The sequence below is a fragment of the Heterodontus francisci genome, chromosome 4 (assembly GCF_036365525.1).
Source record: "Heterodontus francisci isolate sHetFra1 chromosome 4, sHetFra1.hap1, whole genome shotgun sequence".
Taxonomy (NCBI): domain Eukaryota; kingdom Metazoa; phylum Chordata; class Chondrichthyes; order Heterodontiformes; family Heterodontidae; genus Heterodontus; species Heterodontus francisci.
In genome coordinates, this window is record NC_090374.1 from 37,898,549 (window position 1) to 37,922,180 (window position 23,632).

The following is a 23,632-nucleotide window of genomic DNA, read 5'->3' on the forward strand; positions in this document are numbered from 1 at the left end:
TATTCTGTGACCTTGCCCTATTTACACCTTCTCCTTTGTTATCTCTTGCGCCACCCCTGCTTTACTTGCTTATAACCTTTTACATTTCCAATATTTGCTAGTTCCGATGAATAGTCACTGACCTGAAAAGTTAACTCTGCTTCTCTCTCCACAGTTGCTGCCAGACCTGCTGAGTATTTCCGGCAATTCTTGTTTTAACCCAGATTCAGAGCTCTGCATCTCAGAACTGCCCTCCCTGCAGTTCCTCGCAGCTCCGTAGGGAGGCCTCTCCGTGCAGTTCCTCAGCTCCGTCAGGAGGCCTTTCCCTGCAGTTCCTCTCAGCTCCGTCAGGAGGCCTTTCCCTGCAGTTCCTCTCAGCTCCGTCAGGAGGCCTTTCCCTGCAGTTCCTCTCAGCTCCGTCAGGAGGCCTCTCCCTGCACTTCCTCTCAGCTCCGCGAGGAGGCCTCTCCGTGCAGTTCCTCAGCTCCGTCAGGAGGCCTTTCCCTGCAGTTCCTCTCAGCTCCGCGAGGAGGCCTCTCTCTCTTGTTCTGGGCCCAGGCCGGTGTTGTGTCATGGCGGCGGGCGGCGTTGACCTGGTGTCCGAGTTCCTGCAGCAGAACAGGCGGTTGTCGGACTGGGTGGAGACGTTGAAGGGAGATCATGAGTCCGAGAAGCACTGGAAGGCCCGTCGGGAATTCATCCTCCGCAACATGAAGGAGGAGCAGAAGGCGAGCGGAGCGGTGCTGGAGCTGGGGAACGGTACTGACCAGCTCCTCGCTCTCTCCATGGTTTGGGCCAACCATGTCTTCCTAGGCTGCCGGTAAGTGAGGGCCCGGGGCAGCCGAGCCGAGCCCCTCATTACTCCGCTGCATCAGCTCTGTTACTGGCGCCTTTCGTGATACAGCAGGAATTCAGTGCAGGCCTCCCTATCTCCCCAGCTGTTGCCTGGGACACTTGTGGCAGTCTACCACTGCCTCCCTCCCTCCTCCTCCTCCTCCCGTCCCTGATCCCCCACTCACCCTTCCTCCCGTCCCTCACCCTCCCCTTTCCCGTCCCTCCCCCCATCCCCCATCCCCCCCGTTCATCCCACCCCCTCCCCCCCCCCGTTCATCCCACCCCCTCCCCCCCCCCGTTCATCCCACCCCCTCCCCCCCCCCGTTCATCCCACCCCCTCCCCCCCCCGTTCATCCCACCCCCTCCCCCCCCCGTTCATCCCACCCCCTCCCCCCCCCGTTCATCCCACCCCCTCCCCCCCCGTTCATCCCACCCCCTCCCCCCCCGTTCATCCCACCCCCTCCCCCCCCGTTCATCCCACCCCCTCCCCCCCCCCCGTTCATCCCACCCCCTCCCCCCCCCGTTCATCCCACCCCCTCCCCCCCCCGTTCATCCCACCCCCTCCCCCCCCCGTTCATCCCACCCCCTCCCCCCCCCGTTCATCCCACCCCCTCCCCCCCCCCGTTCATCCCCCCCCCTCCCCCCCCCGTTCATCCCCCCCCCTCCCCCCCCCCCGTTCATCCCCCCCCTCCCCCCCCCGTTCATCCCACCCCCTCCCCCCCCGTTCATCCCACCCCCTCCCCCCCCCCCGTTCATCCCACCCCCTCCCCCCCCCCCCCGTTCATCCCACCCCCTCCCCCCCCCCGTTCATCCCACCCCCTCCCCCCCCCCGTTCATCCCACCCCCTCCCCCCCCCCCGTTCATCCCACCCCCTCCCCCCCCCGTTCATCCCACCCCCTCCCCCCCCGTTCATCCCACCCCCTCCCCCCCCGTTCATCCCACCCCCTCCCCCCCCGTTCATCCCACCCCCTCCCCCCCCGTTCATCCCACCCCCTCCCCCCCCGTTCATCCCACCCCCTCCCCCCCCGTTCATCCCACCCCCCCCCCCCCCCCCCCGTTCATCCCACCCCCCCCCCCCCCCCCGTCCATCCCACCCCCCCCCACCCCCGTCCCTCGCTTCCTTCCCCGTCCATCCCACCCCCCCCCCCATCCCACCCCCCCCCCCCCCGTCCATCCCCCCCCCCCCGTCCATCCCACCCCCCCCCCCCGTCCATCCCACCCCTCCTCCTAAGCAGTACTTAGGAGGGGAAAAGCAACTTGGAGCGGGGGAGGGGTGGTGGTGAGGTAAAGTTGTGTATCAATGTAAATGTGGAATGTGACTTTCTGCTTAATCATCGCCAAGGTTCATGAAGTAAAAGTTGTGTGGCTTAAGTACAACCTTGAGATATGTTTAGAATTTTCAACTCTGTCCCAGTATCAGTTCTTAAAATTTTTGTTGTGGAGTTTGCTACCAGGAACATTTGATGTGGTGATGTGAATAGCAACCAGGGAATTCTCTATATTTAAGTGGTGATCCCTGTAATATATCAAAATCCTGGTAACCCTCCATTACCTAACTAGTTTAAAATCTAGATATGTAATTATACATGCAAGATATGCATGGCTGATCATATTTCCTATTATTAAAATATTAAATGTATATTGTGGGCATTGTACAAAAGCTGCCCTGTTTAGGTCCCTGTACCATGTTGATATCCCTCTTAGCTGATGAGCATAAATGTAATTTAGAGTATAGGAAGGTATTGTCTGAAGATTAGGTATGAGAATGTCTGGAGTTCTGCCTTGATCGGAGTAGAATTTAGAATGGCAAGCAGCTATTGAAACTCTGCTCCTCCAGTCCTCAGGAGAATGGTGGCAGTGCAATGCCCTCACATATTGTGGTGATGGGCTGCTTAACATGTTGCTGGAGCACTCCTTTTGGCTGTTGTGACTACAGCGAGGACTCCAACTCACACTTGTCAGTTGTCAAATGTTCAATTATTGACTATATTCCTGAAGGGGTGTTGGTGTGGAGAACCATAAGTGAGGTCTGTTCTAGATTGAGGTGGCTCAAAGGTGACATGTTCGGCAATGTAAGTTTGGACTAAAATTAACCCTCTATGATAATCCAATGTCTTTACCCAACAAGTCAGTGGAGTTTCAGGGTACTGGTGATAGTTGATGAGCCATCTTGGCTCACCAATGGAACTTGGAAGGGTAGACCTGTCACTGAAATAGGATTCTTCCCACTTGGCTCCAGATTGCTTTGCAAGCCAATGCTGTAACAGTGCTGTCTATGCCTAAGCTCTTTGGATATAAGGTAAGTTGGGTGTGTCTCAGCATAAGGAGAGAATGCAAACTCCATGCCAGGCAAGCAAAAGTTTTACTTCTAGATCTGTCAGTAACTTAGACTAGAGGTGGTTAAACGTGATGTTGTGCTCCCATGCATGTTAGACGCTCAGCTAGCCAACGAGCGACAATTTTAAGTGTGGGTATCTTTTCCAACACTTGTAAGCAACCTGTTTTGCACACACTTGACTTGTCAACATGTATCAGAATTCTAACTGTAATAAAAGTATGTGATTTGCAGACGACCTCGTGCAGTTCAGTAGAAAATCTTAGTAATTCAACTCCCAACAATAGAAAATGTTAAAAACATATATTATTGTTCTGTCTTTAAACTTGTCAGTAGTTATTTAGCTTAAACCCACCAGTAATTGTTAGTGTCGTGGGAGAAAAAAGCATGGAAGACAATTATACATACTAACATACAAAGTAGGAGCAGCTGTAGGCCACTTGACCCGTCGAGCCTCCTCCACCATTCAATAAGATCATAGCTGATTTAATTGTAACCTTGACTCTACATTCCTGCTTTTCCCCCGATAACCTTTCACCCCTTGCTTATCAAGAATCTATCTACCTCTGCCTTAAAAATGTTCAAAGACTCTGAACACAAAAGTTGGGGGTACTTTTGAGGAAAAGAGTTCCAAATACTCAAAACTCTCAGAGAAAAGATTTCTAATTTCTGTAGATGACCACACCACCAACTCAAGGAGGGCAAAGAATTGGGAAGTGGTTGAGAAGCAGAGATTACAATTTTTATTGTTGGATCTTGAGCAAGACTTTGAGAATATGTTTTTAACAGCTATTGTATTTACTGTGCTATTGTTTATACCTAGCAGAGTGAGAGGACAGGAAGCTTGCTTTCACATGTCAGTCAATGTGTCCTCAGTACCTTGCTCTATGGCAGCGAGGCCTGGACAACGTATGTCAGCCAAGAGCGACGTCTCAATTCATTCCATCTTCGCTGCCTCCGGAGAATCCTTGGCATCAGGTGGCAGGACTGTATCTCCAACACAGAAGTCCTCGAGACGGCCAACATCCCCAGTTTATACACACTACTGAGTCAGCGGTGCTTGAGATGGCTTGGCCATGTGAGCCGCATGGAAGATGGCAGGATCCCCAAAGACACATTGTACAGCGAGCTCGCCACTGGTATCAGACCCACCGGCCGTCCATGTCTCCGCTTTAAAGACGTCTGCAAACACGACATGAAGTCCTGTGACACTGATCACAAGTCGTGGGAGTCAGTTGCCAGTGATCGCCAGAGCTGGTGGGCAGCCATAAAGGCGGGGCTAAAGTGTGGCGAGTCGAAGAGACTTAGCAGTTGGCAGGAAAAAAGACAGAAGCGCAAGGGAGAGCCAACTATGTAACAGCCCCGACAAACAATTTCTTCTGCAGCACCTGTTGAAGAGTCTGTCACTCTAATATTGGCCTTTATAGCCACTCCAGGCGCTGCTCCACAAACCACTGACCACCTCCTGGCGCTTACCCATTGTCTCTCGAGACAAGGAGGCCAAAGAAGAAGAAGAATGGACTCAATAACTGTACTCCAGGTGATACATGAGCCACCCAGACCGCTCCCCTCTCACTTCTCCTTTCTTCCTAGCTCCTATACAGCACTTCCCCATAAAGCAGGGCTCAGAGTCTGAACTCAACACAAGCCAATTCGTACATATGTACCTAGACTCAAGCCACAATCATGCTGCATCACCCACTACTTGTGTTTATCTGGGTGGAGTTGTCATTGTCCCATGTTGTATTGGAATTACCACCAAGTGAGCATAATTCTCAAATGGACTGCTTAAAGGTGTCTGCCCCCACTTTTGCTACGAGTTTGTTTTATGCAGAGTTATGATCTGGATTGCACTGCCTGAAAGGGTGGTGGTAGCAGATTCAGTAGTAACTTTCAAATGAGAATTAGATAACTACTTGAAAAGAAAAAAAATGTAGGACTATGGGAAAAGAGCAGGGGAGTGGGATGAATTTGTGGCTCTTTCAAAGATCTAACGCAGGCTGTACGCTTCTACTATTTCAAAAAGATGAATGGTCCAATCAGTCCAGGTCTGCGTAAAGGAAATCTGAATAACCAGATTCAAATCAAATGTGTGTAGAGTGCACATATCATCTAATTTGATTACATTTGCTAATGCAGTTGCTGTTCACATACCTAGCTGCAAGTCTTGGTGTACACATTGTAATTGGGTGGCACTGTTTGTCATTTTGTGATTCAGATACTCAAAGGCGGTGATGGATAAAGTGCTGGAGATGGGAGAAGGCATCAAAGTTATAGATGCTCCAGTCCACACAAGAAGGGACGATTTGGTTGCCAATAAGGTGAAGAAAAGAGACCTTTCAAACAGCAATGGTTAGCAGATTAACTATATACTAGAGTGTTCTTTTAAAGGTCACCTTTGACCTTGCTTATCTGTTTCATTAAAATGAACTGCAATTTATTCAGTGCTGGGTATAATTGTATTTCAGATTTGTGATTAAATTCTGACAAAAATGGGTCCTTTTATAAAAAAAAAAATTAGTAAATATAAGAAGCAGGAGTAGGCCATTCGGCCCCTCAAGCTTGCCCTGCCATTCAGATCATGGCTGATCTGCCCCAGACCTCAACTCCTCTTTCGTGCCAGCTCCTCATAGCCCTCAACTCCCCGATATTTCAAAAATCTGTCTACCTCTTTAAATACTTCAGTGATCTAGCCTCCACAACTCTTTGGGGTAGAGAACTCCAGACATTCACTGTCCTCTGAGAGAAAAAATTTCTTCGCATCTCAGTTTTAAATGTGTGCCCCCTTATTCTGTAATTATGTCCCCTAGTTTGAGATTCCCCCACTAGTGGGAACATCATCCCAACATCTACCCTGTCAAGCCCCCCTCAGAATCTTGTACGTTTCAATAAGATCACCCCTCATTCTTAACTCTAAAGAATAAAGGCCTAACTTGTTTAGCCATTCTTGATAAGTTAACCCCTTCATCTCAGGAATCAGCCTGGTGAATCTCTTTTGAACTGCCTCGAATGCCAGTATCCTTTCTTAAATACGAGGACCAAAACTCAGCACAGCACTCCAGGTGTGGCCTCACCAACACTCTGTACAGTTGTAACAAGACTTTGCTATTTTTAAACTCCACCCCCCCCCCCCCCCCCCCCCCCACCAGCAATAAAGGCCAAAATTCCGTTTGCCTTCTTAATTACTAGTTGCACCTGCATGCTAACTTTTTGTGTTTCATGCACAAGAACACCCAGATCCCTCTGTGCTGCACTTTTTTGAAGTCTCTCCATTTAAATAGTCTGCCTTTTGATTCTTCCTACCAAAGTGCATGATCTCTCACTTTCCTACATTAAACTCCATCTGCCAAGATTTAGCCCACTTACTCAACCTATCTATATCCCCTTGCAGATTCCTTATGTCCTCATTACGTCATGCCCTGCCACCTACTTTTGTACTGTCAGCAAATTTGGATATATTACACTCTGCCCCCTCCTCCAAGTCATTAATATAGATAGTAAATAATTGAGGCCCTAGGACTGATCCTTGTGGCAGTCCTTTAGTTACGTCTTTCCAACATGAAAAAGACCCATTAATCCTGACTCTCTGTCTTCTGTGGGTTAATGAGGGGTGATCTTCTGTCCCTCAATCCATGCTAAGACATTACCCTCAATACCTTGAGCTCCGATCTTGTGCAATAATCTTTTATGTGGCACCTTATTGAATGCCTTCTGGAAATCCAAATATACTACATCTACCTGTTCCCTTGTATCAACTCTGCTTGTTATATCCTCAAAGAACTCTAGCAAATTTGTCAAACATGATTTCCCTTTCACAAAACCATGTTGACTCTGTTTCATTGCGTTAAGCTTTTCTAAATGTTCTGCTATTTCTTCCTTAGCATTTTTCCAATGACCGATGTTAGGCTGACTGGCCTATAGTTTCCTGCTTTTTGTCTCCCTCCCTTCTTGAACAGGGGTGTCACATTAGCAGTTTTCCAATCCGCTAGAACCCTCCCGGAATCCATTGAGTTCTGGAATATTTCGACCAATGCCTCCACTATCTTTGCAGCCACTTCCTTTAAAACCCTTGGATGTAGGCCATCAGGTCCTGGTGACTTGTCTCTCTTTAGTCCCATTAGTTTGTCAAATACTTTGTCCCTCGTGATAGAGACTATTACAAGATCTTTCCTCCTATTAGCTCCTTGCTTATCTGATATCTGTGGGATGTTTGTAGTGTCCTCCACCTTGAAGACCAATGCAAAATATTGGTTTAAATTATCTGCCATTTCCCTGTTCCCCGTTATTAAAATCTGCAGTCGCATCCTCCAAGGGTCCCACGCTCACTTTAGCTACTCGCTTTCTTTTTATATACCAGAGAAAGAACAACAGAGGTGGGATGAATGGATAGCTTTTTCCAAGGAACAGACATGATGGCTTGAATAGCCTGTTTCTGTGTGTGATTCCACAATTCCAATTAAATGTGAGGTGTCAACCATGGCTCAGTGATAGCACCCTCACTTCTGAGTCAGGTCATGTGGTTCAAGCCCCAGTCCAGAAACATGAGCACATAATCTGGGCTGACACGTCAGTGCAGTACCGAGGGAGTGCTGCACTGTCGGAAGTGCCGTCTTTTGGATGGGACGTTAAACTGAAGCCCCTGTCTGGCCCCTCTGGATGTAAAAGATCCCATGGCACTATTCAAACATGCACAGGGGAGTTCTCGGTGTCATGGCCAGCATTTATTACTCAACCAATATCACTGGAAAAAGGTTACCTGATCATTTGTTTCATTGCTGAGTGTGGGACCTTGCTATATACAAATTGGCTGCCACGTTTCCCTGACAGTGACTGCATTTTAAATGTACTTAATTAGCTATGAAGCACTTTGGGATGACTTGAGTTTGTGAAAGGCACTGTATAAATACAAGTTCATCCATTTTTTTCATTACTGTTGTCTTAATTTACACTACAAATAACAAATTTATCAGTTTCATTTGAAGGAGCTAACATGAATCCAGCCCAGGAAGTTGCGTTAAGAGTTTCCTCCTTCTGGTGTTTTCACCCATTAGACAAGCTATTCACATATCTATCCAACTCATTCAGTGAAACAGAGAGGAGCAACATGATAAATACTCTTATAACCAATCTGTTCAATGAAATACTTCAAATAATGTTAACTCAGAGCTTTACTCCAAACAAGCTATTAGTTATCCAGTTGCATCTATGTTACATTGTTCTAGCTGTAGCTTAGGTGAACATACTGATATTGAGTTTCTGTTTTTATATAATAGGATGTCAGTGAAAGGGTAGGGGATCAATTTCAATTTTTGATACCCATTGTTGGCATCAAACATGACTAAGTTGGGTATGTTGTGGGTCAACTCCTGAGCAATGCTCCCTCTGCTATGTGCAATATCACAAGAGTAATTTCTGCTCTTATGATATTTTTGTTTCCCATAATAGGCATCCTTGTAGCTTCTTCTCAGAGATTGCCTGCTAAATAGTGACTGATTCATTTCTGTGATCCGGACCTACCAAAGATTAGCTAATGCTGTCCAAGCTCATTTTATTTAGGAAGCTTACAGCACCAGAAGGAGGAAACTCTTAACTCAACTGCCTGGGCTGGATTCCTGTTTGCTTCTTCAAATGAGATAGCTAAATGTGTTGTTTGTGTTCTCTAGTGCTAAGTTTGACTGTCTCTCAATTAGTGATAAATTAGTCAAATTCGAGCTAATGAATGCCCTTTACAATAATAGCAAACCACTCAAGGAACACATGAAGTATTCCACATTCACAAACAGCAAATGTGTGTATTTGCTATCCAGAAGTGTAAGAATTTTGCATAAATTAGAACTGAATAAAAATGAACTTTAAATGGAAAGTTTTCACAATGGAGAATGGGCTGACCCTGGAAAGATTCCTGTCGTGTTTCAGAACCATCAAAAAATGTAATTTTTCTGTTTAATTCCCTTTAATTCCAGCTTCGGTCTTACGTTTTCTGTCAGCTGAACAGATAAACAGGCGACTTCCTCTTGGGTGGTAGCTGCTGCTGACCTAAATGCCAGGATATGCCTGGCTTTTACTTTTTTGTTTTCATTCTTGAGGGAAAAGAGAGTACTTTGCCTTATTATTAGCTGCCTTTAACAGAAGCTTGCCATTTAACCATGGTTTATTAGTAATATAGTGTGTACACTACACAGTATGACAAAAAAATGATTTTTTACAGGATGTGGGCGTTGCTGGCAAGGCTAGCATTTGTTGCCCATCCATAATTTCCCTTGATAAGGTGGTAGTGAGCCACCGTCTTGAACCACTGCAGTCCTTGGGGTGTAGGTACACCAACAGTGCTGTTAGACGAGGAGTTCCAGGATTTTGATCTAGCGACAATGAAGGAATGGCAATATATTTCCAAGTCAGGATGGTGTGTGACTTGGAAGGGAACTTGCAGGTGGTGGTGGTGTTCCCATACATGTGCTGTCCTTGTCCTTCTAGGTGGAAAAGGTCGTAGGCTTGGAAGGTGCTGTTGAAGCAGGCGTGGTGAGTTGCTGCAGTGCATCTTCTATATGGTACACACTGCTGCCACTGTGCTTCAGTGGTAGAGACAGTGAATGTTTAAGATGTTTGATATGGGTGCCAATCAAATAGGCTGCTTTGTCCTGGATGGTGCCAAGCTTCCTGAGTGTTGTTGGAGCCGCACTCATCCAGGCAAGTGGAGAGTATTCCATCACACTCCTGACTTTTGCTTTGTAGATGGTGGACAGACTTTGGGGAGTCAGGAGGTGAGTTATCCGCCTTAGAATTCCCAGCCTCTGACCTGCTCTTGTAGCCACAGTATTTATGTGGCTGCTCCAGTTCAGTTTCTGGTCGATGGTAACTCCCAGGATGTTGATGGTGGGAAAGTCAGCAATGGTAATGGCGTTGAATGTCAAGGGGAAATGGTTAATTTTTCTCATGTTAGCGATGGTCGTTGCCTGGTACTTGTGTGGCGTGAATGTTAATCATGCATTGACTAGTAAGCCAAGTAAAATGTCGCTGAGAAAATAAGGGTTTGAACTTCAATGGATGATATTTTGAAGATATCTTCCATTTAATTTCACTAACAATTTCAGAAGTTAAATTATATAGGGCTTGAGTTGCTGAAATGTTTAATATGTTACCTGTTAAGCTGGGCTGCAGGTAAACTTCATGAAAGTATTAATTTTGCTTGAGCGTATTTAGTGTCAATATCTACATAGAAATGCCTGTTTTTAAACAAAGTAAGTGGTTAAACACTAGGAATGTTGAGCGAGGTGGAGCTAATTGATTTTCCTCTTCTCTACTTTGAATTATAAATAGAACCACTCATTTACATTTTTCAGGGAAAAACAGACAGATTTGTGAAATTTGACTTCCAAAATCTGGAAAACTCCATATATCCATGTAATAAAAGCCTTACTCAGTTACCATAAACTAGTGGCCCTAATTACAAACTGACTGATAAGTGTGATCCCCTACAAATTAAATTCCCCCCCTTCCCCCCCCCCCCCCCCCCAAAATGGCTTATTCAGCCATTGTGAATCAGTGGCCCTGATCATAAGTACGATTTCTTCCAATGGCAACTATTTTTTTAATTGGTGAGCTAACTCTTAACAGTAGTGCTCGGCTGTGGAGGCTTGTACCTGGACTTATCGCCAGTATTTTTTAATGTTTTTGGACTCTAAACACTAAGCTTCAATTTGAAGTGTATTCTGTAACATGGATTCCACACGTTTATGTTTATTTCAACAGAAACAACAAAAGAACCACTTTGTGCAACGAAAAAGGCAGTTAAAGAAGATACTTGCATGGAATATGCTTCGTCTGAATGCACAGGGAATGGCAGCCAGGATGTCAGTCACACCAGAATTCCAGGCCTGGATGGCTTTCCTGTGAGTGAACCATCAGTTCCTTTGCCTGAACCCCAGGTTCAAGCTCCAGTTTGTCCTGCACCATCCACCAGCTCAAATCAAAAGGAGGTCCGGCAAGTCTTGAAAGAGACTGAAGTAAAGAAAGTCGCTACTCCTACGCAAGTTACAGTCAGCCATCAGCAGACACTACCGCATCGTCCTGAAGCTCCAGCACAGACCAAGCATTTTTCATCTAATTCTGCAGATGTTAAGCCCAATGTTCAGCCAGACATTGTTGATCGCTCTGCCTCTGTAGGGAGTTCCCAAAAAGCTGTGCAGCCCCCTGTCTCACAAAGCTGCAAGACCCCCATAACAGTGATCAGTTTAACTCCTGAAGCTGTAAAAGAGAAGCAGACCTTTTACAATAAACTCTACAAGGCTATAGCGTGGAAGTTGGTGTCAGCTGGTGGTTTCAGCAATGAGATTAACCATTTGGGCATTTTGAGTAACTGCATACAATCAGTAAAGGGGACCCTTGAAAGTGTGTGCGTTCCCCTGAAAGATATTTCTGAACTACATTTACCACAAAGCTCTACACGTGAAGGGATTGTTTGTGAACTAAGGTCCAAGTCTGTATATTTGGCAACAGGATATGGTAAATGCAAAGTGAGTGCCAGAGAAATGGCTGCTAAAGAGGCTGTGAAATTGTTCTTGAAACAGAAGGTTACAGTGAAGATATGTAAAAGAAAATTCAAAGGAAGTGAGATTGAGGATTTAGTTCTTTTGAGTGACGATACGCATCGGTTAAACCTAGCTCCCGCATTAGTGAATCCCTTAGAATCTAGTACAAGGTAAACAAAGAAAAGCTTGTAAATGATCTTCTAATGAAGTAATTGGAAACATGTTATGTATATTTCCTTAGAAAAACACAACAGAAGTCTGTTTGTCGAATTATTTGATGATTGTAAAAGGCACATATTGCTGTTGTAGTTATAGGTTATTTCAGTTTCTTTTGGGAGAAGCTTAAAGCTGCAATGCCCTATAGTTTCTAAAATTGAAAGAAATACTAGGGTCAAAAGTTATATTCTGGATTATTGGTGCAAATCTAGTATGAATAAGTAAGTAATCTTGAAGTTCCTTCAAGTTACTGCAAAAAATGTTCTTGTGGCTACTTGAATTATTTGAAAAGAGAAACAAACTTAATGTATCTTTCTTTGTTGTGTTCTTTTTTAAAGTGTATGAGAGCCTCAATGATCTTCCATTATCGTGTCAGGCACTGGTGTATCTTTTACTAGGTTGTATAAAATTACTCAAAATAAAGCATACTGAATAGAATACTTCATTTTGGGTCATGGTCAGAATCCGAGTTAGTTTAGTCACAACTCTTACTGGGCTTATTTAAATACTGGGCCGCCACTTCAGGTTGGGTTGGAATGATCCTTGTTCCATCAAAATTGGTAATCGAGTTACAGCTCATTCCTGGTTTTAAAAAGAAAGTCCAGCCCAAATGTCCACCTAATCTGAAATGGGAGTCTAGTAGTTAAATAAGCCCAGCATAAGCAACATGACTGGAATCTTCACCCCTAGATAAGTTGTGCAGTGTGCTTTATTCCAGACTTTGTACAGCCTGCTGAAGTACATAATTCCCTGGCCAAAAGCATATTAACCTGCTAGGCCGCTGAAAGAATTGCCTGACCAGAAGCATGCATCTTTCTTCTTTGTAGATAATAAGGGATGTCTTACCATTTCCAAAGTAAAATTACATTTTGGCAGTATCAACTCAGATTTTAGGAGAACTAATTCCATAACCCAATGGTACCAACATATTTCCATAATTTACGAATGATGAGTGTGGGGGAAGAACTCAGACCGGGGCATTAGGGGGTGTTCGCCTGAAATTAAGCCTGGGGACAAGTCCCCAGGTCCGGATGGGATCTATCCCAGGTTACTGAGGGAAGCGAGAGAGGAAATAGCTGGGGCCTTAACAGATATCTTTGCAGCATCCTTAAACACGGGTGAGGTCCCGGAGGACTGGAGAATTGCTAATGTTGTCCCCTTGTTTAAGAAGGGTAGCAGGGATAATCCAGGTAATTATAGACCTATGAGCCTGACGTCAGTGGTAGGGAAGCTGCTGGAGAAGTTACTGAGGGATAGGATCTATTCCCATTTGGAAGAAAATGGGCTTATCAGTGATGGGCAACATGGTTTTGTGCAGGGAAGGTCATGTCTTACCAACTTAATCGAATTCTTTGAGGAAGTGACAAAGTTGATTGATGAGGGAAGGGCTGTAGATGTCATATACATGGACTTCAGTAAGGCGTTTGATAAGGTTCCCCATGGTAGGCTGATGGAGAAAGTGAAGTCGCATGGGGTCCAGGGTGTACTAGCTAGATGGATATAGAACTGGCTGGGCAACAGCAGACAGAGTAGCAGTGGAAGGGAGTTTCTCAAAATGGAGACGTGTGACCAGTGGTGTTCCACAGGGATCCGTGCTGGGACCACTGTTGTTTGTGATATACATAAATGATTTGGAGGAAAATATAGGTGGTCTGATTAGCAAGTTTGCAGATGACACCAAGATTGGTGGAGTAGCGGATAGTGAAGGGGACTGTCAGAGAATACACCGGAATATAGATAGATTGGAGAGTTGGGCAGAGAAATGGCAGATGGAGTTCAATCAGGGCAAATGCGAGGTGATGCATTTTGGAAGATCCAATTCAAGAGTGAACTATACAGTAAATGGAAAAGTCCTGGGGAAAATTGATGTACAGAGACATTTGGGTGTTCAGGTCCATTGTTCCCTGAAGGTGGCAACGCAGGTCAATAGAGTGGTCAAGAAGGCATACGGCATGCTTTCCTTCATCGGACGGGGTATTGAGTACAAGAGTTGGCAGGTCATGTTACAGTTGTATAAGACTTTGTTTCGGCCACATTTGGAATACTGCGTGCAGTTCTGGTCGCCACATTACCAAAAGGATGTAGATGCTTTGGAGAGGGTGCAGAGGAGGTTCACCAGGATGTTGCCTGGTATGGAGGGCGCTAGCTATGAAGAGAGGTTGAGTAGATTAGGATTATTTTCATTAGAAAGACGGAGGTTGAGGGGGGACCTGATTGAGGTGTATAAAATCATGAGAGGTATAGACAGGGTGGATAGCAAGAAGCGTTTTCCCCAGAGTGGGGGATTCAATTACTAGGGGTCACGAGTTCAAAGTGAGAGGGGAAAAGTTTAGGGGGGATATGCGTGGAAAGTTCTTTACGCAGAGGGTGGTGGGTGCCTGGAATGCATTGCCAGCGGAGGTGGTAGACGCGGGCACGATAATGTCTTTTAAGATGTATCTAGACAGATACATGAATGGGCATGAAGCAAAGAGATACAGACCCTTAGAAAATAGGCGACCGGTTTAGATTTAGGATCTGGATCGGCGCAGGCTTGGAGGGCCGAAGGGCCTGTTCCTGTGCTGTAATTTTCTTTGTTCTATTGCTGGAATGAAGTTAAGAGGGTGCTTTAACCAGCACCTACTTCTCCTCCACCTGATGAGGCAGGAGCGTTCACCTAATTTTTAATAACAATTTTCTATCGCTTTTTAATTACATTAAAATGTGGTTCAGCTACCAGTACCATCAACAGTGCCAGAATGGTGGGATGCAGTTGCTTTAAGATTTTTTCCCCTGAATAAATGTTTAATTTTTTTCCTTTTTCCTTTTTAAAAAATTTTTGTTTTGGTCAACATGTCAATCCACAAATTTAATCAAGATAAACATTTGGCTTCATTAGAATTTAAAATAAAATGGATTCAAAACCTACAAAATGAAAGCTGTCAGACAATGGATTAGTGCAGCTATTGCTCTATATTGCAAATGTTTTCTTTGTAACAGAATCAGCAGAAGCCGATTAGCAAAGAATACCTGTTATACCTTGTACTGACAACTGAGTTTAAATGAAGGGATCTGAGAGACAGAAGTATCCAAGTGATGGGATGGCTGTGGAATTCAAATTGAGTCCAGAATAGTTAGTGTCTTAATTCCTTGAAATAATAACCTAGATGACAAGTAATAACCTTTTCAATAGCCTACCCCTGCTAAAACATGTGTAATGTGTAGTTTTAATTATATCATTCTCAATGGGAGCTACAATGGAAATGTTTTAATTTTATTTCAGGGATTTTCAGCTTTAATTGTTACTGTGCATGTAGACTGTTATCAGCAGGCTAAAGACACTCTGGGCAGTGGCAGGAAGAGACCAAAGAGACCACTGTTGCAATTTAGTCACACGTAAAAGATTTTTCTATTTCAGTTCCAATGTAAAGTTTTGGTTTGCTTTTTTAACTCTTTCAAGGACATCACGATGATTTTTGTAAATCATAATGGGTATGTGAAATTTTCATGTGCTGTCTCCTTGAATTATGGAAAACAGTAGTGCAATGATAGATTTTGTCCTTCCTGACCTGAATTGTCTGGAAAGAACATTTTGAATGACATACCATCAGGGTGACCTACTGGTAGTTAGAGGAGGTACCATTCTAGTAAATCTCTGCACCCGCTCCGAGGTCTTGACATCCTTTATAAAGTGTGTTGCCCAGAATCTGACACACATACTCCAGCTGAGACCTAACTAGTGACTTATATAAAAATTTAGCGTAACTATAAATAGGTAACATTCTGGTTATGTCATTTGAATCCTGTGCAGGGCTGTTTGGAAACATAATATAAAGATCAGGATTCAATAATCTACAAATATTGAACTATCCAGTTCCACCATTTACAGAAGGTTAATTTAGAATCAAAGTAAAGATTAACTCAGATGATTTACTGTCTTTGAGAGAAATCAGACAATGAGCTGAAGTAATTAAGTATGCTTGGGAGAATGTTTTTGGATTCAAATTATGTATGGAAGGTATGAATGCAACGGAAAAAAGGTTTGTATCATAGGTGTTGAGACATTGCTCTATCTGCCTGCCCCCTAGTATTACATAGTATTTACAGCACAGAAATGGGCCATTTGACCCAATATGTCTATATCATTGTTTATGCTTCATGCAAGCCTCCTTCCACCCTATTTTTATGATATGGAGACCAGAACTGTTCACAGTACTCCAAGTGTGGTGCAACCATGGTTCTATGCAAGTTTAGCATATCTTGCCTGCTTTTCAGCTCTGTCCCCCTAGAAATGAGCCCCAGTGCTTTGTGTTTTTTTTAATGGCCTTGTTAACCTACGTTGCTACTTCTAGTGATTTGTGTATCTGTATCCCCAGATCCCTCTGCTCCTTCAGCTCATTTGGATAGTTATTTTCCAAGGAGTATGTGGCCTCCTTATTTCTATCGAAACGTACCACCTCACACATATGTATATTGAAGTTAATTTGCCAATTACACGCTCAATCGGCAAGTTTATTCATGTCTTCCTCTATATAGTCGCAGTCCTCCTCTGTGTGAGCTGCACCCCAAATTTGGTGTCGTGCGCAAATTTTGAAATTGTACTTCTGATTCCCAAGTCCAAATTGTTTATGTAAATGGTGAACAGTGGTCCCAGCACTGATCTCTGAGGAACACCATTTCCCACCTTTTGCTACTACAGCAAAGTCCTATGCAGAAGAGTAGTACCCGATCTAAAATTAATTGTAATATTCTTTGCAGTGAATAATAGTTCAAGGTAACCTCAAACACAATTGCAAACACTAATTTGCAGTATTGAAATGGTCAAGCTTACGTAAATAATTTTAATGTCTATATGACAGTCCATATCAATTAAAAATGTTTTTTTTAGCATATTTCTTAAAATTAGAAGTAATGATAGGTAGAAGCATGTTGCAGTGGTTCATAACCACTCCATGAAAAGTCTGGCTGTGGGATTTCTATAACATAGGATGGGCTTTAGAAAGTATTAAGCAACTGTCAGAAATGGTGTTTCTCAGAAACCCTCTCTGGGAGACATGTTTGACCGTTAAACTGAATCTCAAAGGTACTGTCTTGTACATCACTCTGGAAGCAGCTCAAAGCACTACTTCCAGTTGTGGGACTTGTCAAAACATTTCTAAATACAAAACCGCTGCTTTGTCATGTTTCAAATTCCAAGCTTGGATGAAATATGTGTTTTACCTACAGATGACGGTACATCCTTTTTGTGTTGCTAAGAAATTTAAGCAGACTTGAAGTTATTTAAGTTAAATAGATTTTAGTTCCTACACAACCAGTTTGATTATAGTAGTATATAAAAACAGAAAATGCTGGAAATGCTCAGCAAGTCAGGCAGCATCTGTGAAGAGAAAAACAGAGTTAATGTTCTAGGTTGATGAAATTTCATCAGAATTGGCTATATGATGCCTGGTTTTGGATTTTCAAATTGTCTTTGAAAATTGCTTTTGTGTGTGGTATTACAAGTGACTCTTTTAATTTTTGTTGCACTGAATCCCTTTTTCTGTCCATTTCATTCACACAGCGCTAAGTTGATAACACAAAAATATGTCTGAACAAACTGAAAATTGACTTGATGATGAGCTCTATGTTTTCAAACTTAAATATAGATTTTGGCCCATGAAGGGATTAAATGCCAGCACAGCCAACGAGCATGCAGTGTGTGGCTGGTGCTTGACGCTATTTCAGTGGCACATGTGAAAGTGAATTAACACTGTTCTGCCTGTTTAAAAAATGAGTTCGTAAACAGAATAAAATAGGTGTGTAAATACAAAATCATTCCAGGAAAGTAATTAATGGGTTGATTTATGTCGCAAAATTTCTTAAATCGTAAATCCTAAAATTAAGTTAATTACTGAACAAGTTCTGTATCCATATTCGAGTTCAGATTCTTTAATATAGGCCTTAAATTTTATGACAGTTGTTCCTATATCCTTAATGTACTGATAATGTTGCAAGTTAATTCTTAGACATGTTTCTTGCATTAGCTGTTCAATCCAAGTAATGTAATTTGAGGAGTAATATAATTTTGGCAATAAAATTCAAGCTGTAGACTTGGGAATGTTTAATGTGCAACAGGTTAACGGCTTATTGAATTTTTTTTGAATGTATAGTGATAGCTTGAAGGTCTGCTTTATTGTATTCCAATGGATATCGTGAGTAAAGATTGTGCTGGAATGGGAGACAGAAGGTGTGAGTTTCCCAGTTTCAGTTTAGTAGATTGTATATCTTTTGTGTGGATTTAGTGGCCAGCAAGTACTAATCTCTGACATCTTGCATGTTTGAATTTGAAAGCAGTCTCTCTTGTGCACTCTGACCACCACTGGTCCTTACCATGTTCTGCTTCAAGCATAGAGGAATTGAAGCTCATTTAAAAAGTACAGTGGGAGAGCTCCCTGTTATTTATTTCAGTGTAAAACCTTCAGGTTGCTGCATTGATTATTACAGAATCAGCACTGCATACCATACTTTGGAAACTCGCATTCTTACAAGTCAGGATTCATACAGGATTACTGTCTACTTCTGGCAATAAATTTGATAAAATAAAGCAATCTACTGATGCACCTTTACCTACCACAATATTGTATGGTCAGTTCTGAGTTATGGTTGTAATCTTTTTCAAATTTGTTAATGTAACAACTGTTTTCTGTGCTAGGTTTTGTTGTAGGCCTTTCTAAACTGATTTATATATCTATATGTTTGTTTCAGAAAATTATTTACTTGTATAAAACAAACCCTTTCAACTATCCATCCATTCTGTTTTGTATTTTTTTAATATTAAAGATATTTCATCTTTGGTATTGTGCCTGTGTTGAGGATGAGAAACAATGGGCAGTGAGAAGAAAGAAAACATGGTAAAACTGGCCAATGGAGTGAAGAGAAGGGTTTTGAAAGCTGTGAGTGAGGTGGCAAAACAGGGAACTAGGAATTGAGTTTCAGGAGCCAGGGTGGCCTGGTCCAATCTGCACCTTCTCCTTTGTTATCTCTTGCCCAACCCCCACCTCACTTGTTTATAATCTGTGACTTTTCTAATATTTGTCAGTTCCGAAGAAGGGTCACTGACCCGAAACGTTAACTCTGCTTCTCTTTCCACAGATGCTGCCAGACCTGCTGAGTGAATCAAGCATTTCTTGTTTTTGTTTCAGATTTCCAGCATCCGCAGTATTTTGCTTTTATTATAATGTTCAGTGATGTTAGAGATGCAGGACAGAATCATGAATAACTAGATGTCAGGGAAGCAAAGAATGAGTACAGGAATGTGAGGCAGGAAATCACTAAAGTAGAGTGGGGTATCCCAGTGGAGGGATTTGAAAATGAGGGTAAGGATCATGAAGCCAATTTGTTGGGATATGGGAGTGGGTAGAAGTTGGACTATAGAAATTTGCCTTAAAATACACATGGACAGATTGATTTAAATAAAATGGTCACCCAAAATGTGCTGTAGTTATAAAATTTTTGATATACAAAAGAATACATGTCCATGTATGTAATGATGGCTCAATATCTGTATTAGACTAATTTTTATGAAGGATAAAATAACATCATAAGCAAGCAAACCCCAAATGGTTTATGGACGTTTTAACTAAATAACATCTTAACTGCTGTCTGCTATTTTTCAGAAAAGTTGATGACATAAAAGTAATTTCAATCACACCTAACAGTAGAACTGAATCTGAATAGGCTTCTCCAGTGGGTTGGTGGTAAATGCGCTAAGTGTGGTACTGAACCATGTAGATTAGCAGTGTTTCTTGACTTGATTCTGGTATATGCTGTCAACTAGTCAATGGTGGAATTCTACAATTGTCCTTGGTGTCCCTGAGCTTGAGATGAAGTAGCAGAATCAGCTAGTTCAAATTCTTGTTCTGGAACTTGAACAGAAACTTTAGAGTCATACAGCACAGAAACAGGCCCTTCAGTCCATCGTGTCTGTGCTGGCCATCAAGCACCTACCTATTCTAATCCCATTTTCCAGCACCTGGTCCGTAGCCTTGTATGCTATGGCGTTTCAAGTGCTCATCTAAATACTTCTCAAATGTTGTGATGGTTCCTGCCTCTACCACCTCTTCAAGCAGTGTGTTCCAGATTCCAACCACCCTCTGGATGAAAATATTTTTCCTCAAATCCCATCTAAACCTCCTGCCCCTTACCTTAAATCTATGCCCCCCTGGCTAAGGGAAAAAGTTTCTTCCAATCTAATCTATCAATGCCCCTCATAATTTTGTATACCTCAATCATGTCCCCCCTCAGCCTTCTCTGCTCCAAGGAAAACAACCCTAGCCTTTTCAGTCTCTCTTCATAGCTGAAACGCTCCAGCCCAGGCAACATCCTGGTGAATCTCCTCTGCACCCTCTCCAGTGCAATCACATCTTTCCTATAGTGTGGTGCCCAGAAATGTACACAGTACTCCAGCTGTGGCCTAACTAGCGTTTTATACAGCTCCATCATAACCTCCCTACTCTTATATACTATGCCTCTGCTAATAAAGGCAAGTATCCTATATGCCTTCCTAACCACCTTATCTATCTGTGCTGCTGCCTTCAGTGACCTATGGACCAGTACATCAAGGTCCCTCCGACCCTCTGTACTTCCTAGGATCCTACCATCCATTGTACATTCCCTTGCCTTGTTAGTCCTCCCGAAATGCATCAGCTCACACTTCTCGGGATTAAATTCCATTTGCCACTGCTCTGCCCATTTTACCAGCCCATGTATATCGTCCTGTAATCTAAGGCCTTCCTCCTCACTATTTACGACACCACTGATCATACCTCCTATATTCATGTCTAAATCATTAATGTACACTACAAACAGCAAGGGTCCCAGCACCAATCCCTGTGGAACACCACTGGCTTCCACTCTCAGAAACAAACCTCGACCATCACCCTCTGCCTCCTGCCACTAAGCCAATTTTGGATCCAATTTGCCAAATTGCCCTGGATCCCATGGGCTCTTACCTTCTTAACCAATCTCCCATGCGGGACCTTATCAAAAGCCTTACTGAAGTCCATGTAGACTACATCAACTGCATTACCCTCATCTACACATCTGGTCACCTCCTCGAAAAATTCAATCAAGTTAGTTAGACATGATCTCCCCCTGACAAAGCCATGCTGACTATCCCTGATTAATCTCTGCCTCTCCAAGTGGCGATTAATCCTGTCCCTCAGAATTTTTTCCAATATTTTCCAACCACTGATGTTAGACTCACCGGCCTGTAATTACCTGGTTTATCCCTGCTACCCTTCTTAAATAATGGTACCACATTCGCTGTCCTCCAATCCTCTGGTACCTCTCCTGTGGCCAGAGAGGATTTGAAAATTTGTGTCAGAGCCCCTGCAATCTCCTCCCTTGCCTCACATAACAGCCTGGGATACATCTCATTTGGGCCTGGGGATTTATCCACTTTTAAGCCCGCGAAAACAACTAATACTTCCTCCCTTTCAATACTAATATGTTCAAGTATATCACTATCCCCCTCCCTGATCTCTACACCTACATCGTCCTTCTCCATAGTGAATACAGATGAAAAGTAATCATTTAAAACCTCACCTATATCCTCTGGCTCCATACACAGATTGCCACTTTGGTCCCTAATGGGCCCTACTCTTTCCCTGCTTATCTTCTTGCCCTTCCTATACTTATAAAATGCCTTAGGATTTTCCTTTATCTTGCCCGCCAGTGTTTTTTCATGTCCCCTCTTCGCTTTCCTAATTACTTTTTTAAGTACCCCCCTACACTTTTTATACTCCTCTAGGGCCTCTGCTGTTTTCAGTGCTCTGATAAGCCTCCTTTTTTTCCCCTGATGCAATCCTCTATTTCCCTTGACATCCAGCGTTCCCTGGACTTGTTGGTCCTACCCTTCACCTTAACGGGTACATGTTGGCTCTGAACTCTCACTATTTCCTCTTTGAATGTCTCCTACTGGTCTGATGTAGACTTTCCTACAAGTCGCTGCTCCCAGTCCACTTTGGCCAGATCCTCTTTTATCATATTGAAAACTGCTGTAAAACATACTTTAATACTTATACACAAATAGTAAACTAATTAACTGGTTCAGTACAATATATAATACAAAAAATTAGCTACATCAGTTATGGCACTCATAAATATGAGACTTTCTGTATGGTAGATATTGAATAAATTGTCGTTGAGTTCAGTATTTTATTTCCTGAGCATTGCCTGCCATGATATGCTCTTAAGGGTACAATATGTCTGAATGCTGACTAACGAAGTACATTATGCCTGTGTGTTTTTTTTTCTAGCGTATAACACATCTCTGGGTACAAGAAGCAAATACAGCAAAGTTTTTGCATTCTGACTGAAATTTCCATGGACTCGATGGGCAAATGGTTCCCTTCTGCACCTCTATTTCTCTCATTCTCCGATCCCTATCATTTACTATCTAAACAGACAGAATCTATTCACTACATTAAAAACCTCAAACATATCTTGTGTAAGCTTGTTTTTCATGAAAACAGCCCCAAATCCTCAAGCATATCTGATCATTAACAGCACAAAGACTTTAGGTTGCCCTCCTCATCCTTTTCTGGGACGTTGGTATCCTCTGCCACATGGAGACCAAAACTGGATTCAATGTGACTGTAGTAAGTCCTAGTACAGCGAAACTATATTCTTAGCTTTATATCATAACGTCTTGCGTTACAACCTAAATTCTATTTGTCTTCATGGTGGTGTCATTACATTGCTAGAGAACCTTAAATCATTTATCATCTCTGACCCTTTTGCCGCCATTAGCAGATGTATCCACATTGTTCACTCATGTCTGGAATTTCCCAGCTCCAAAACAAAACACTGCATTTAACCACACTGAAGGACAATGCCACACGTGGACTCATACCCTTAACATCTAAATCAGACTTTACCCTATTTATTTAATCTATATTAGCTCCTGTGTTCGTTCTCTTGCTTTCTCTCTTTCTCTTCACATTTCTTCTGGAAGGCACTTTCTCTCTCTCCTGTCTCGCTTTCTCTTTCCTCAAATTCAAGTTTCCTCTGTTCCAATTGTAGCTTTACTAGCAATATCCTGTTAGAGTTTTGGATACTGTTGAGGGAGATGGCTCACCAGGGGAAGGCAGCAGTAGCCAGGTTCATAGCACCGTGGCTGGCTCTGCTGTTCGGAAGGGTGGGAAAAAGAGTGGAAGGGCTATAGTCATCAGGGACTCAATTGTAAGGGGAGTAGATAGGCGGTTCTGTGGTCGAAAACGAGACTCCCGAATGGTATGTTGCCTCCCAGGTGCACGGGTCAGGGATGTCTCAGATCGGCTGCAGAACATTCTGAAAGGGGAGGGTGAACAGCCAGTTGTCGTTGTGCACATAGGCACCAATGATATAGGTAAAAAATGGGATGAGGTCCTACAAGCAGAATTTAGGGAGTTAGGAGCCAAGTTAAAAAGTAGGACCTCAAAGGTAGTAATCTCAGGATTGCTACCAGTGCCACGTGATAGTCAGAGTAGAAATGAAAGAATAGTCAGGATGAATGCGTGGCTTGAGAGATGGTGCAGGAGGGAGGGGTTCAGATTTTTGGGACATTGGGACCGGTTCTGGGGGAGGTGGGACTATTTCAAATTGGACGGTCTACACCTGGGCCGGACTGGAACCAATGTCCTTGGGGGTGCTTTTGCTAACGCTATTGGGGAGGGTTTAAACGAATGTGGCAGGGGGATGGGAACCAAATGAGGTCGGTGGACAGTAAGGAGGTAGTAAC

The 23,632-nt window shown here is 43.4% G+C and overlaps 1 protein-coding gene across 3 annotated transcripts; it reads left to right on the plus strand.

Annotated features, from left to right (window-relative positions):
- Positions 1–495: 495 nt before the first annotated feature.
- Positions 496–22,337, plus strand: LOC137368964 (CDKN2AIP N-terminal-like protein). Of its 3 annotated transcripts, none has more exons than XM_068029356.1 (3): positions 496–799; positions 5,367–5,469; positions 22,170–22,337. In XM_068029356.1, the coding sequence occupies exons 1-3, from the start codon at positions 552–554 to the stop codon at positions 22,227–22,229; spliced, it is 411 nt and encodes a 136-aa protein (XP_067885457.1). In that variant the 5' UTR covers positions 496–551; the 3' UTR covers positions 22,230–22,337. The 3 variants fall into 3 exon arrangements, with proteins under 3 accessions (XP_067885457.1, XP_067885456.1, XP_067885455.1); XM_068029355.1 differs by lacking the exon at positions 22,170–22,337 and adding an exon at positions 10,898–11,144 and having other exon boundaries at positions 499–799; XM_068029354.1 differs by lacking the exon at positions 22,170–22,337 and adding an exon at positions 10,898–18,704 and having other exon boundaries at positions 500–799; positions 5,367–5,500.
- Positions 22,338–23,632: the final 1,295 nt, after the last annotated feature.